Source organism: Polypterus senegalus, chromosome 5 (genome assembly GCF_016835505.1).
Source record: "Polypterus senegalus isolate Bchr_013 chromosome 5, ASM1683550v1, whole genome shotgun sequence".
NCBI lineage: Eukaryota > Metazoa > Chordata > Cladistia > Polypteriformes > Polypteridae > Polypterus > Polypterus senegalus.
In genome coordinates this window covers 35,395,282-35,407,658 of record NC_053158.1, presented here as the reverse complement: position 1 = coordinate 35,407,658, position 12,377 = coordinate 35,395,282, and the positions used below count along the sequence as shown (strand labels likewise).

General features: G+C 35.5%; 1 protein-coding gene across 1 annotated transcript in view; it reads left to right on the top strand.

The window, feature by feature from the left end:
- The window catches only part of prkdc (protein kinase, DNA-activated, catalytic subunit), a 263,584-nt gene that overhangs the window by 27,816 nt on the left and 223,391 nt on the right, over positions 1-12,377 (top strand). Inside the window, exons 11-13 of the mRNA XM_039754497.1 lie at positions 244-390; positions 490-663; positions 777-945. Coding sequence (XP_039610431.1) covers positions 244-390; positions 490-663; positions 777-945 — 490 coding nt within the window. The remainder of the gene's footprint in view (positions 1-243; positions 391-489; positions 664-776; positions 946-12,377) is intronic.

The window sequence follows — 12,377 nt, the reverse complement described above, 5'->3', positions numbered from 1 at the left end:
ATCTGTATAATATAAATAGACAGTAGCAGTACATGTTCATAGTACAGTACAATCTTATGTTGAAGTCATAATGTTAAATTTTTAAATCTCACTTTTGGCTCACTGTGTGCTGTATATGTTTTGGGAAAACAGGTGGCTAACCTTCCTGTGCCAGTAATTTACCCTTGAATAACTGAGGAGAAAACTTTGGGATAATGGCTGGAGTTTCAGTCTGATCGCTCTTCTTTGTTTCTTTTCATATAGGTTTCTCTTTTGGTGGCTGAGAATGCTGAGCTCCATAAAAGTAAGCTTGAGTATTTCATGCGTCAGTTTTATAGTATCATTCGAACACTGGACTGCAGTACAAAGGAACTCTCTATTGCCATCCGAGGATATGGACTGTTTGCAGGAGTACGAGTTATTAATTTTCTATTAATTTTACTGCTTTTTATTTTATCTAAATAAATTTGTGATCTAACAGGTTTTCACTTAAATTGTTTCTCCTTGTAGCCTTGCAAAGCACTAAAGTCGAATGATTCAGATGACATCGATTTTATGTACACAGAGCTCATCCAACGCTGCAAACAAATGTACTTGACTGAATCTGATACAGAAGATGACAACATGTACCAGTTGCCAAGCTTCCTGGACTCCATTTCTAGTGTCATACTGCATCTTGACAAGGTACTGCATTTTTGTGGAATCCTCACAGGTGAATGGTTTGACTTCACAGAGGTTTTATATAGTCCTTATCAATAAGAATGTTTTGTCTTTATTTGTCTTCCATTTCTTTACAGATTCCTGAGGTGTACACCCCTGTTCTAGAGAGGCTTCTGGTTGTCCAGATTGATAGTTTCCCACAGTACAGTCAGAAAATGCAGCCAGCATGCTGTCGATCCATAATAAAGGTGCTTGTTGCATTGGCAGGGAAGGGTCCTGTTTTATGGAGCTTTATTAGCACAGTTGGTAAGTTTTATTCTTGTGACCGCATGTATTTAATCAACCCACAAAATCAAGAACATGACACCTTTGTGCTGTCCTCCTAAAGCCTTGTGACAGTCATGCTGGAGAATCCCTTTGTTTACGTGTTATTTAAGTTCATAGATATATTGTTATAGGGCACCATTTTATGTTTTCTAATTGTGCTGATTTACCTTATTCTTGTCTGAACAGGAATTCATTTGGCATCCTATGTTGGCTCTTTACTAAAATATTCTAAGCAACACATTTAAAAAGAATAGTATTAAGATGACTTGTTTCTCCATTTGTCAACGGGTATACAGTAAGGCTAAAACTAGCAGGAGAAGATTTGCAGCTGCAGTTAATTTAAATTAAGCTAAGCAGAAACATTTTTGTTATTTTTTAATGCCACATAAGTAAAAAAAAGGAAATTAGAAAGCTTGATTGGGGCAACTAATGTGTAGTATAGTAAATGAAGAATTTATTTGTATTAGAGACAGGTTATTTCAGTTAGATTACATTTCTTAGAAAGCTAGTATTCAATACAAGTTGTGGAGCCGACCCGGACACAGACAGGACATGTTGATACTCGCCACCACACGTTTATTATGTACAATTATTTACAATAGTTATGGTCACTCAGACCCAGTCCAAACCCCAACACACAGTCCTGGTCACACAAATGCCTCTCTTCGGGCCGCCTCCACACTCCTCACGTGCCTTGTCCTTCTTCCACCAAACTCCAGCCTTGAATGAAGGGAGACGGCCCCTTTTATATTCTCCCGGATGAGCTCTAGGTGATTCCCGACACGACTTTGTTGGCCACGCCCCAGCGTGGCGGAAGTGCCAGCTGTTCTCCCGGCAGCTCTCTGGGTGTCCTCTTAAATCTTATCCCCAGCACTTCCTGGTGTGGCGGAAGTGCTGAGGTAGCAGGTCCCCAAGGCATTCCATGCCCTCAACCCGTGGCCCCCAAAGCAACCAGGATAACGGCCCCCACGTAATCCAGGGTAGGCGCAGACCCACATCCGGTCCTTCACGGCGTCCCAGCCAGGTCGTTGCCCCTGGCATCTCTGACAAAGTTCAATATTTTGGATGATTTTAGTAAGTCAAAATATTTTTTTACTCTGAAATTAGTCATGCTATAATGTTTTTCTTTATCAGTGATTTCCAGGTTTTGGGGCCTGCTGGTCTTTTTTACCTATTCTGCGTTTATTAAAGAGAGATGGTGTGAAATCCACCTTCATAAAAAGTCTAGAAATATTTTTATTTTTGGCATAGTTTTAAGTTATTAACTTTATTTTGTTCTTTTTCAGTTAATTCACCTTTTCTGTGTGGTTTTCTACCTTACTTGTATCTTGTTAATAACATAATTTCACAGATAATTAGACTGGTAGGAACAAAAACTTAACTTGGAAACTACAACAACAACAACATTTATTTATATAGCAAATTTTCATACAAATAATGTAGCTCAAAGTGCTTTACATGATGAAGAAAAGAAAAATAAAAGACAAAGTAAGAATTAAAATAAGACAACACTAATTAACATAGAATAAGAGTAAGGTCCGATGGCCAGGGGGGACAGAAAAAACAAAAACTCCAGACGGCTGGAGAGAAAAAATAAAATCTGCAGGGGTTCCAGGCCATGAGACCGCCCAGCCCCCTCTGGGCTGGGAACTACTCATCTATACTATATATACTTACTTGTGTCCAGCAGTTAGACATTTTTGAACACGTTAGACATGTTAAATGCAGCATTACCAATTCTAAAGTTTTCTGTAAATATATGACAATTTGATTAAACAAACAAAAAGAATACACATTAGCTTTCCCTGTTTTTATTCAATCCATTCTTTTAAGGCATTTTCTTTATTGGAAAATTAATGTCAGCCTTTTTACTCAGCCAAATATTTTATTTGCCTTTTGTGTTTCTGTGGCCTAATTTCTTTATAGAGCAGGTTTTGTTTAGTCATGTTTTTTTGTTTTTTGTTTTTTTGTTTAGTCATGTTTTGTTTAGTCATGTTTTTTGTGTCTTGCAAGTACTTTTTTTTTGTTAATTCATGCCCACACTTACTAAAATTCAGTGCCATTTTATAAACAAATAGGATAATTTTTCAAAATAAGCAAAATATAATTTACTTTATTAAAATCGTGAAAGGAACTATTTAGTAAACAGAAAAAATTCAAATTAAGCAGTGTATAAATTGAGTTTATTTTCCTTTTTACTAAATAAAATATGAAAATCATTGCTATGTTAATAAAAATCATAAAAAATGGGATGAAAAAACACTGAATTATCCCCAAGTAATTCTTGCTACATTCCAGTAATATGTAATTTATGGATTGACATAAAAACATTGAATCTGGTAAATAATATTTTGCTTAATCAGGGTAAGAGTGTATTTAAAAGCAGAAGTTGGTTAGTTTTAAATCCTGCAGACACAATGGTTCTCTAGGACTAAAACTGAGAACCACTCGGTTAGATGCTAAATAGTTCCTTGGTCATTTGAATTTCACTGTTTCAGGCAGCTGGTGAATGGCCCCATCACACTTCATTTTCATAATCTTACAGAATCGGGGTCAGACAGTCGTGTAGTCTGCCGTGCCCAAAAACTCATTGCAACCAATTTGTGAGTTAGCCCAATAAAAGGAAATTGTTTTTGATTTGTTCTTAAGTCATAAGTGTGGGTTGTCTGTGTGTGAGAGTTGAAAACCAATGAGTGTTCATCTAGAAATATAGTGTATACAGAGCAGGAACAAGGAATAAGGAGCCATTGATGTTTTGGACCATACAAACAGAAGAAATTCCTGTCTTTTTTGACGTCCCTTGTTTGTCCATGACAGAATTGAAAAGAAAAAAACAAAAATTGTGATTGAGGCTGATCCCTCTATGCCTAAAAGCCTTTGTATAGCACATCTCTGGATGTCTGACAGCAGTCCTGGCAAGTTGTCATGGAGTTGTGTAATTTTTCATCCTCTGTGTTTTATAATTGTGTACTATGACATCCTTTGGCAACAAGATCAGGAACTGCAGATATTAAGTTTGACATCCACTCCAACTAGATGTTGAGTAATGTACCAGTGGCTGAAGTGAATTATGCTATTTAAGATGAAATTAGATATTTTAGTGCTTGGATTATTAACAAGCAGGTTAATTGAAGTGAAGCATAGAAATGTTGACCTAGTAAAATTTGCTTCATCAGTAATAATTGGCTTTGAATTAAGAAAGTAGGTTTGAAAAAATGTGGAGCCTACTAGGACTGAACTTGAGGACCCCTGCTGTAGTATATGGCATTGCTAGCATTTGGCTAAAAGTAACACAGTAAAGTACAGATTTAAAAATAAAATTACAGGAAAGTGAAATGATTTTGGGAATGAGCAGGGACGTCTGTGGAAAAAAACGATGAAGGAGGCATGTATACCTTCATTCTTTTGTTCATTAGTAAAATGATTGTTCATTAGCGAAATTTTTGTTCATTAATCCTGTTGGCATCTCCTGAATATTCTCCATGTGCCTATGTAGAGTAAATGTAATGAAATACTACAATTACCATTGGCAAGAAAGTGATTTACTCCTTGGTATTAGTTGTAGAAAAAATATTACATGTAACAGAAATGGTAGGAAAAGTATGTCTGGTGTCCTCTGCTATACTGATGAAGATTTGATACATGTCCATAGTGTGACATGTTTTGAAGCAGTCACCTATGTACAGCCTGATGTTGCCAATAGGACAGTAGAAGCATTTACCTTTGGACATTTATTTTGTAATATTTTTTTTTAGTTGTTTGGGGATTAGAGGGTAGAATGACGGTGCTCGCACGATCAGTGCACCTGCTTGTTATTATAGGCTAACACAGCACAGAGCATAGTGACTTTCACATTTTCTTGACATGAATGACAGTTCCTGCATAGTGAACAGTACTCATGGGCCTAATGTCTTTCTACTTGATCACTGTCATTTTGCCTTGCACCTACTTGTATCATAGTGAACCTTCAAGCGACTGAATTCAACAGGCATATCACAGCAGTTTGGTCATAAATAATAATGCATTGCTTTAACTATCCATGTCAATTTCTGATTACCAATACACATTGGCATCTCTATCACTCATTTGAACTAATGATTCAGTTTCACTTTGTTCTAAAGTGGTCTTTACAGGTTCTTGTTTACGTGTCATTGTGTTTTGGTTCTTGTTTACGTGTCATTGTGTTTTAATTCAAGGCTTCACCTCACTAATGAATATTGATGAATTACCTTAGAGTGGCAAAACGCATAGAAATATTCATGCGTTTGTGCAGTATTCTGTTACTTTATCCACAAGATGGCAGTGGAATACTGTCTGTTGCGGAGTGGGCAGTGTCCATCCTGGAGGGCTGCAGGTTTTCATTCCAACCCAATTGCTTAATGAGAAACCAATCCTTGCCAATCTCAGACCTTATTTAATTGGCTTGTTAGTGTGCAATGTTAGGTTCTTGTATCATAGATTTTTTTTCTTTCCAAGATATCATCCAAATGATTTGAAGCCTAAAATGGTTAATTTTCAGTCTGTCATATTTTTCTCTTAAGTGTTTTATTAAACCAAATAGCGCATGATGAATCCACACAGGTGTAAATGGAAACAAGTTATCTTATTTTTAATAAGGAGCCATTAGAACAGAGAATGCAGCTGTTTAAGACTGAAGTGAGCAGTTTAACGATGGGGAACCTTAACAAGTGAGATCAGTAAAATGAAGCATCAAAATGTCGCTTGAGCAATAAGTGTTTCATCATCAATAAGTTGCATTTCATTAAGAAACTGGATTGGAACAAAAACCTGCAGCCATGGCGGCCCTTCATGACCAATAGCCCACACCTGGTCTATAGAATTATCCAGGCTTGGCGCTGTAAAGTGGATTGCTACACATCACCCCGAGTCTAACTTGGGTGTAACCGTAATTACATAGAATTTCCAGCTTGAGTCACACTTGGTCTTAACGCCAAGAAGGGTAATCACAAGCAGCACTGAAGTTACTGTGAGGAAAAGCTTGTTAAGCTTTGTAACAGTTTAGAGATATTTTATCAGCATGCATTTCTATTTTGGCTAAATGTAACTTCTATGTTTTATGAGGTGGTAAATTGGCCCATTTTGTAGTTATGAGCATTGTGCTACTGATGGTGGTATAGTTCTTGATGTTTGCCGCTCATGTTGCAGTAGAAGATTGTACAGTGCAGCTGTCCGTTTTACAAGCAGGAGTGTTTATATAATCGGCATGTGAAGGAAGGAGAGGGAGAAACAGTTAGTTTTAGTACGATAGTAACAGTAATACATTTTAAATTATTCCTAATACTAAGCATAATTTTGGAGTAGTTTTTTGCCCTCCCCTTATGTTTTAAGGGGTAAACCTGTTTAATATGTGGGTTTTTTCCCTTTGCCCAGATTTATTTTAATCTCTGGCAATATTGGAAGCGAAGTATTCTTTTGTATTTTATATTTAATTCATAGTTAGAAAAATAGCTATTTTAATAAATAGGACATTTTGTGTGTGTGTGTTTACTTTATTTTGGCAAAATAATAAAATGAACATATGGTACAAATTGCTTATTTGTGCATGAACTTTATAAACATATTTTTCTTGACTTGATATTCTGTGATAATCAAGAAAGAATTCAAAGTACAAAAGTTATTGAACCATTAGGATCCAGTGACCATAATATAATTAGTTTTACAGTCTTTTGGCATTTTGAATGAACAAAAAATTTAACTATCAAATTATATTTCTAACAAGCAAATTTTGAGCAGATGCTCAAATGTCTTAAAGAAAAACATGGCCCTGAATAAACTTCTAAATGTTAGGCTAGTTGAGGAGCAATGTGGTAGATTTAAAGTCGTAATAATAAAATGCTCTAAGAGGAAATTGCTGTAACTGGATGTTTGAATCACTTCCTAAGACGTTCTGTTACCAGGTGCCCAACGCTTCTAGCCTAAATGATCAAAATTTGTTTCACATGAATGGGATGTATTAGCTAGGCCCGTCTTAATTGCTTACTTTACAGAATTCAATTTTAGTGTGACATTTGGGAGTGGGTACCCAAAAAGCAAAATGTAGGACAGAAAATATTTTAAATATATTAAAGGTTTCCTGTTGCTGCATATACCTGAACTACTTTTTATGTTATAGTTCACTGTTTTGAAGTACATTAGTGCTGATAAACTATCCAAGATGGCAACTTTAAATTCCTTAAAATAGTAAAAGGAAGATTAAATACAGTCAATAGCAGTTAGTGGGAGCACCATCTGATTTTTAGAACTTGAATTAATAGTTGAGGCTGTGGGTGCAATTTTAATACTACTGGCACATATGAAGTTGGTTTTACATTGAAGAAAGGTGTAACCTAATCTTTAGAAGATGAAATGGGAGAGGCATTTTAAAAAATGCAGACCAATATACTTTGTTGGTTTCATAGCAAAGCATTTAGTTAGGGTGAAAATATTCTTTGAATTTTCATGAGATGTCTCATCACTGTACTTTTACTTCATTAGCTTTGCTCTTTCACTACATATTCAGTAACACTGCATTAGTGAGAGCCAGTTTTAAGTCATGTGCAGCTTTTAAGGCGAGTTAACAACTTTAACCTCCTTAGCATTACATTCTCAAAAAGACATGTAAAAAGCATTGCAGTTTGGCTTGAAAAATTGTGCTAAACACTAAAACTATGAGTCAGAAGTGTAAAAAGTATAATAATGATGAATAATAATAATATGAAATTAATGATGATGATGATACTATTAGCAGATATCATCAAGCTACCAGTTCCCATGTGTTTGATTAGTGAAAACTGCTTTGTTGTGCGGACATTTACCCAAAACTGTTCAGCATAATGGTTCATCTCAGCAACAATTCTTTTGATCACTTCATCATCAAAAATAACTTCAAGTAAGTACATGGATCTTGGCTGTTAACATTCACTTTTATTCCTTGTTGCACCTCAGAGTCAAAATCAGGTGGTGCTGGTTTATTAGAAACAGGACCAACAGAAACCCAAAGGCGAGCATCACTTTCGGATTCATTAGAATCGCTTTCGGCTTCACTGTCTGTTTCAGTTTCACTGCTTGAAGACTGATTCACTTCATCTTCACTGCTGATGAGTGGCTGTTCAACATGACTGCTGTTATCACTGTCAAGAGCGTGCAACACCTGTGCTGCTTATAAGGTTTCTTTTGAGACGCCATTATGGGGCTAGGAAAAGACGCATCTATACCATTGCCTGGGTTACGTTCAGGCCTGATGCTTATCTAAGACACACCTATACTGTTGCCCGAGTAAGGCTCGGGGCTAATGCTATTAGCACTTTTATAGCCTGGGTAATGCTTGGGTCTAACATTTACATGAGACATGTCTATACAGTTGCCCAAGTGACACTCTGTACTAATGCTTTTAGCACTGTTTTCACAGCCCGAGTGATGCTTACGTGTAACAACACTAAAGAGGTTAAGAAAAAAGTTACTCTATTTTTTGAGAAAGTTTTTTGATTTAATAGATTGCATTGCAATTTGTAAACTAGTGTGTAAGTAAAGAACATTCAATACTTTCTCAGATCATGTACCCTCTCCATTATCCATTCAAGAAGTAGAGAAAGAAAAAGACTTAAACTGAAGTTATCACTCAAAGATAATGAACGATCCAAAAGATCAGAAATGGTTCAGCAGGATCAGTTTGTTGGTTACAAGAGTAATAATAAATGCCTTAAAAATCCTAAAGGACTTTTGAACTGTTACTCAAAGTATTTTTTTTCCTAATTTTATATTAAACAGAAGATCCTTTTCCTACTGTGTTATTGTGGATAGTTTAGGAAGATAAGATTATATTCTGCAATTCATTTTAAGTTATCACAGTAGTTTGTTTGTTTGTTTATTTAGCAGTAGTGTCTCACCATGGACATCCACAGTCTGTCATGCACCAGCCACCTTGGCATGTTCAGCTTTAAAGAATTCATGTGCCATCCTCCTACACCACACTTCACAAATCATTAAGAGGATCAGAGAGAGGGATTTGTTTCTTGGAGTCTCTGGCACATTTATATAAATATATATGTTCAAAGACCTGCGGGGGAGTTTTCACCTTGGTGATTTAAGGTGGATGTATATATACTGTATTTAATTTCACAGTTAAAGATCTGTCTCGTGGGTTGAGGTCCTTGTAGTTCATATCATGCAAATAAATAACTGAGTAAGAGGTGCTTGAAAACTACCATTTATTTCCAGTACTGAAACTGCTGCCATGCAGTTTTGAAAATGTGTTCTTTGATACTTTTTCACTACTGCTATATCATGCAACCCTAATCTGTGATGATATCTTTCTTTATAGTTGTATACTGAACATCTTACTAAGTATCTAACATCCATCATCTTGCTGTTACATTGGGGGAATCCCCGTGTCTATCAAAAATCCAAGCCCAGTATTATTATTTTGTTATTTATGAATGGCAAAACTAATTTACTTAAATAACATTTCTATTACTACTTGATGGGCATACCAATATATTAAATTAAAACTGCTGTTACTATTAGCATTTATATAAGAATTACTTTGTTCACTGTTGAACATAGTTGAATGATGTAGGTACAGTACTTTTAATAAAATGGATAGGTTTTCTATTTTTGCTGTGGTATTGAGCAGATACAGAGTATCGTGAAATTTCATTGGTAAAGGTATCGAATACAAAAAATCTGATACTTTGACATCTCTGTTTGGCCCCATGCATTTTTCCTGGGTTACATTCAAGATCAGGATAATGTTTATATATTCAGTGCCTTAGCTGCTACACAATCTATGTTTTTTTTTAAGAGTTAAAAACTGTGTGGATATATTTATTTCTTCAAGTTTTTTTGAGAATTACAAATAAGATTTAGAGCCACATGAATTTTGTTTTGTAATTTTAAACTGTACTTTTCCAACTTTTTGTGGGGGTGACATATTTACATTATTTGGCCTGAAGCAGGTGACACTTTCCTTTTAGTATGCTTACTTATAAAATTAAGTCACCCTTTCTAAAATGTTCAGTATATTTTTTTCTGCTTTGAAATATGCCAAAATGTTAACATTTTAACTATTGGTGGTGTTTTGGGGGGAAAAAAAAAATCTTTGGTCAGTATTTAAGAAAAAATAGATTCCATTTACCGTCAGATGAGAAAATAATTGTGTTCTTATTCATGGGAATTCACCAGAAGTCAAAAAAGTTAAATTGCATCAATTTAAATTCATTCCAAATGGCTGCTTTTGTTTTTTTGTGATACTTTTAAGCGCCAAATGTATTCAAGTTGTAAACATCATGCTCCAATTAAAAGAAGCTGAGCTCTAGCATGCTTTCATTTCCTCATAATCACTTTTTTCATTGAAATGTGGGAAAGTAGTGCCCTTTGGCTTCATCATTTTGAATTTGGAATAAAGTTCTTTCAGAGAAGTCATTAAAATAGTTAATTAAATTGTTGATTTAAATTGAGGTGGCATAGAAAGGTATTGCAAAAACTTGAGTATCTCTAGACAGTGTACTATACATACACATTATTCTTATGACTGGGAGTGTTGTTGACAACCCTTTTATGAAAGTTTGAGACTTTCGTTTGTCTTGTTTAAGCCTGTCAAGACTGTCATTTTTTTCTTCTTTTTTTTATCCTCAGTTATCGCATACATACTAGTTACTAAGCATTTTTATCTCATTTCTGTGAACAGAAAATTAATATGATTTACATGCAGCCAGTCTGTTTCAAATATATACTATTAACAGATACAGTGAATAGAACTTGGACGGGAACTCTGGGGAGAAAATAATAAGTTATCCCTCTGACCGTTCATTGTAATACACAAAATATTTTAAAATTTTTCCTCTGTTTCAGTTAAATGTGCTAGGCTATGGTATTTCAGACTATTTCAGATCATACTCTCCATTTTTAATATTTTGCTAGTTTGCTTTCCTTTTCTTTATTATTGGTCTTAACAGTGTGTTAATTTGCTCAACCTTTTCCGTTAAACATTTGAGGAGATAATGTTTGTAACGTTAGAAAAAGCAAGGCAAGGAAACTGCTAGGAAAGCCCCATCCTTACTTCAGCGAAGAATATTAAAAGCCAATTATAGTGGTGGTGGAGTGGCTGATGCCTCCCAGACTGAATGAAGCCAGTCATAAGTATACTCCAAAACAATCAGGACAAAGGATACTGACCCCAGTTACTGATCTATGATTGCCAATTGTCCTTTGAGTTCAGGTTCTGTTCAGTTCTAGGTATTTAGTATATTTTCCCCCCTTGTTAATTTGTTTTTCTCCCACCATAAGGGTATAGTTTGTGACATTAGTTTCCTACATTTGCAAGTTCAGGGATAATCTGTTTAGTATATCTTTAGGTGATCGTACATTGAAAACTTAACAGTTAACACAAAAATCTTATCTTATCTGCTACCAATGAGCAGTGATTCTATAGTAAAACTTGAGCATGTAGGACTTTTTGCTGTAAAAGGTGAAAAAAGATGGCATGCACCTGCAATATATGAAACTGTCCAGACATTACTTGGGGTAACGCTTTGCAGTGACGTGCCTAGTAATCCAGTGTCTATTCACTTTTTCTCCATTTGCTGCTTCATTACATTATATTTTATCACACACATTTAGCATATTCCCAGAAGTTTTGCTATATTTTTTTGAGCCATTAATAATAATTTCTGTGCTGCATCATGTCAAGTGATAAAATATTAATTATATAATCTTAGGGTTCAGTAAAAAATTAATATTAATAAATACTCTTATTTGTTTTTAAAAATATTAAGCCCTAGTTTTAAATGTGGACTTGCCAGTTTGCCACTCCTATGATTTTTAGCCTCAGTATGATATATTTTGTCAAGAGGTTTATGCTCCTGGTTGGAGGTTTTATGGCAAATTGGTCTAGAGGTGTCAAGCAAAGAGGAGCCCAAAAATATGACAGCCCTAATAGGTTTGCATAAATCTTGTCAAAACTTGTCCTGAACAGGGAGATACCAGAACCACACTTGAGCAATGGATTTTGTAAGCAGTTTCCCAGGTGGCCAACTTAGGCCATCTCAAATAAGTTACATGGGGCTGCCATCTAGGCCCACCATTGGGTGTAGCTGTAGTCAAGTGATATACATGGGTAGGAAAGATTGGAACAGTAGAGATCTTGGTATTGGAAACTGGAGCCAGTGCTTGGATGGAAATTTGAAGAATATAGGCTTAGCATAGCTGAACTTGTCTCTATGCATAGCATTGGCTTAAGAACCAGACTGCTAGGCACATGTGGGGAATGTATAGGTTGGTTAGAAGGTCACTTCAGTTCAACTTAAATTCTCAGAGAGGAAACCTTTCACTTTGTTTTTGCATAGATGCCTATAAACGTTTCAGATTATTTGGCCTTTTTTAAACACAGTGGATGTTGTGCTTGGAAGGGGGGT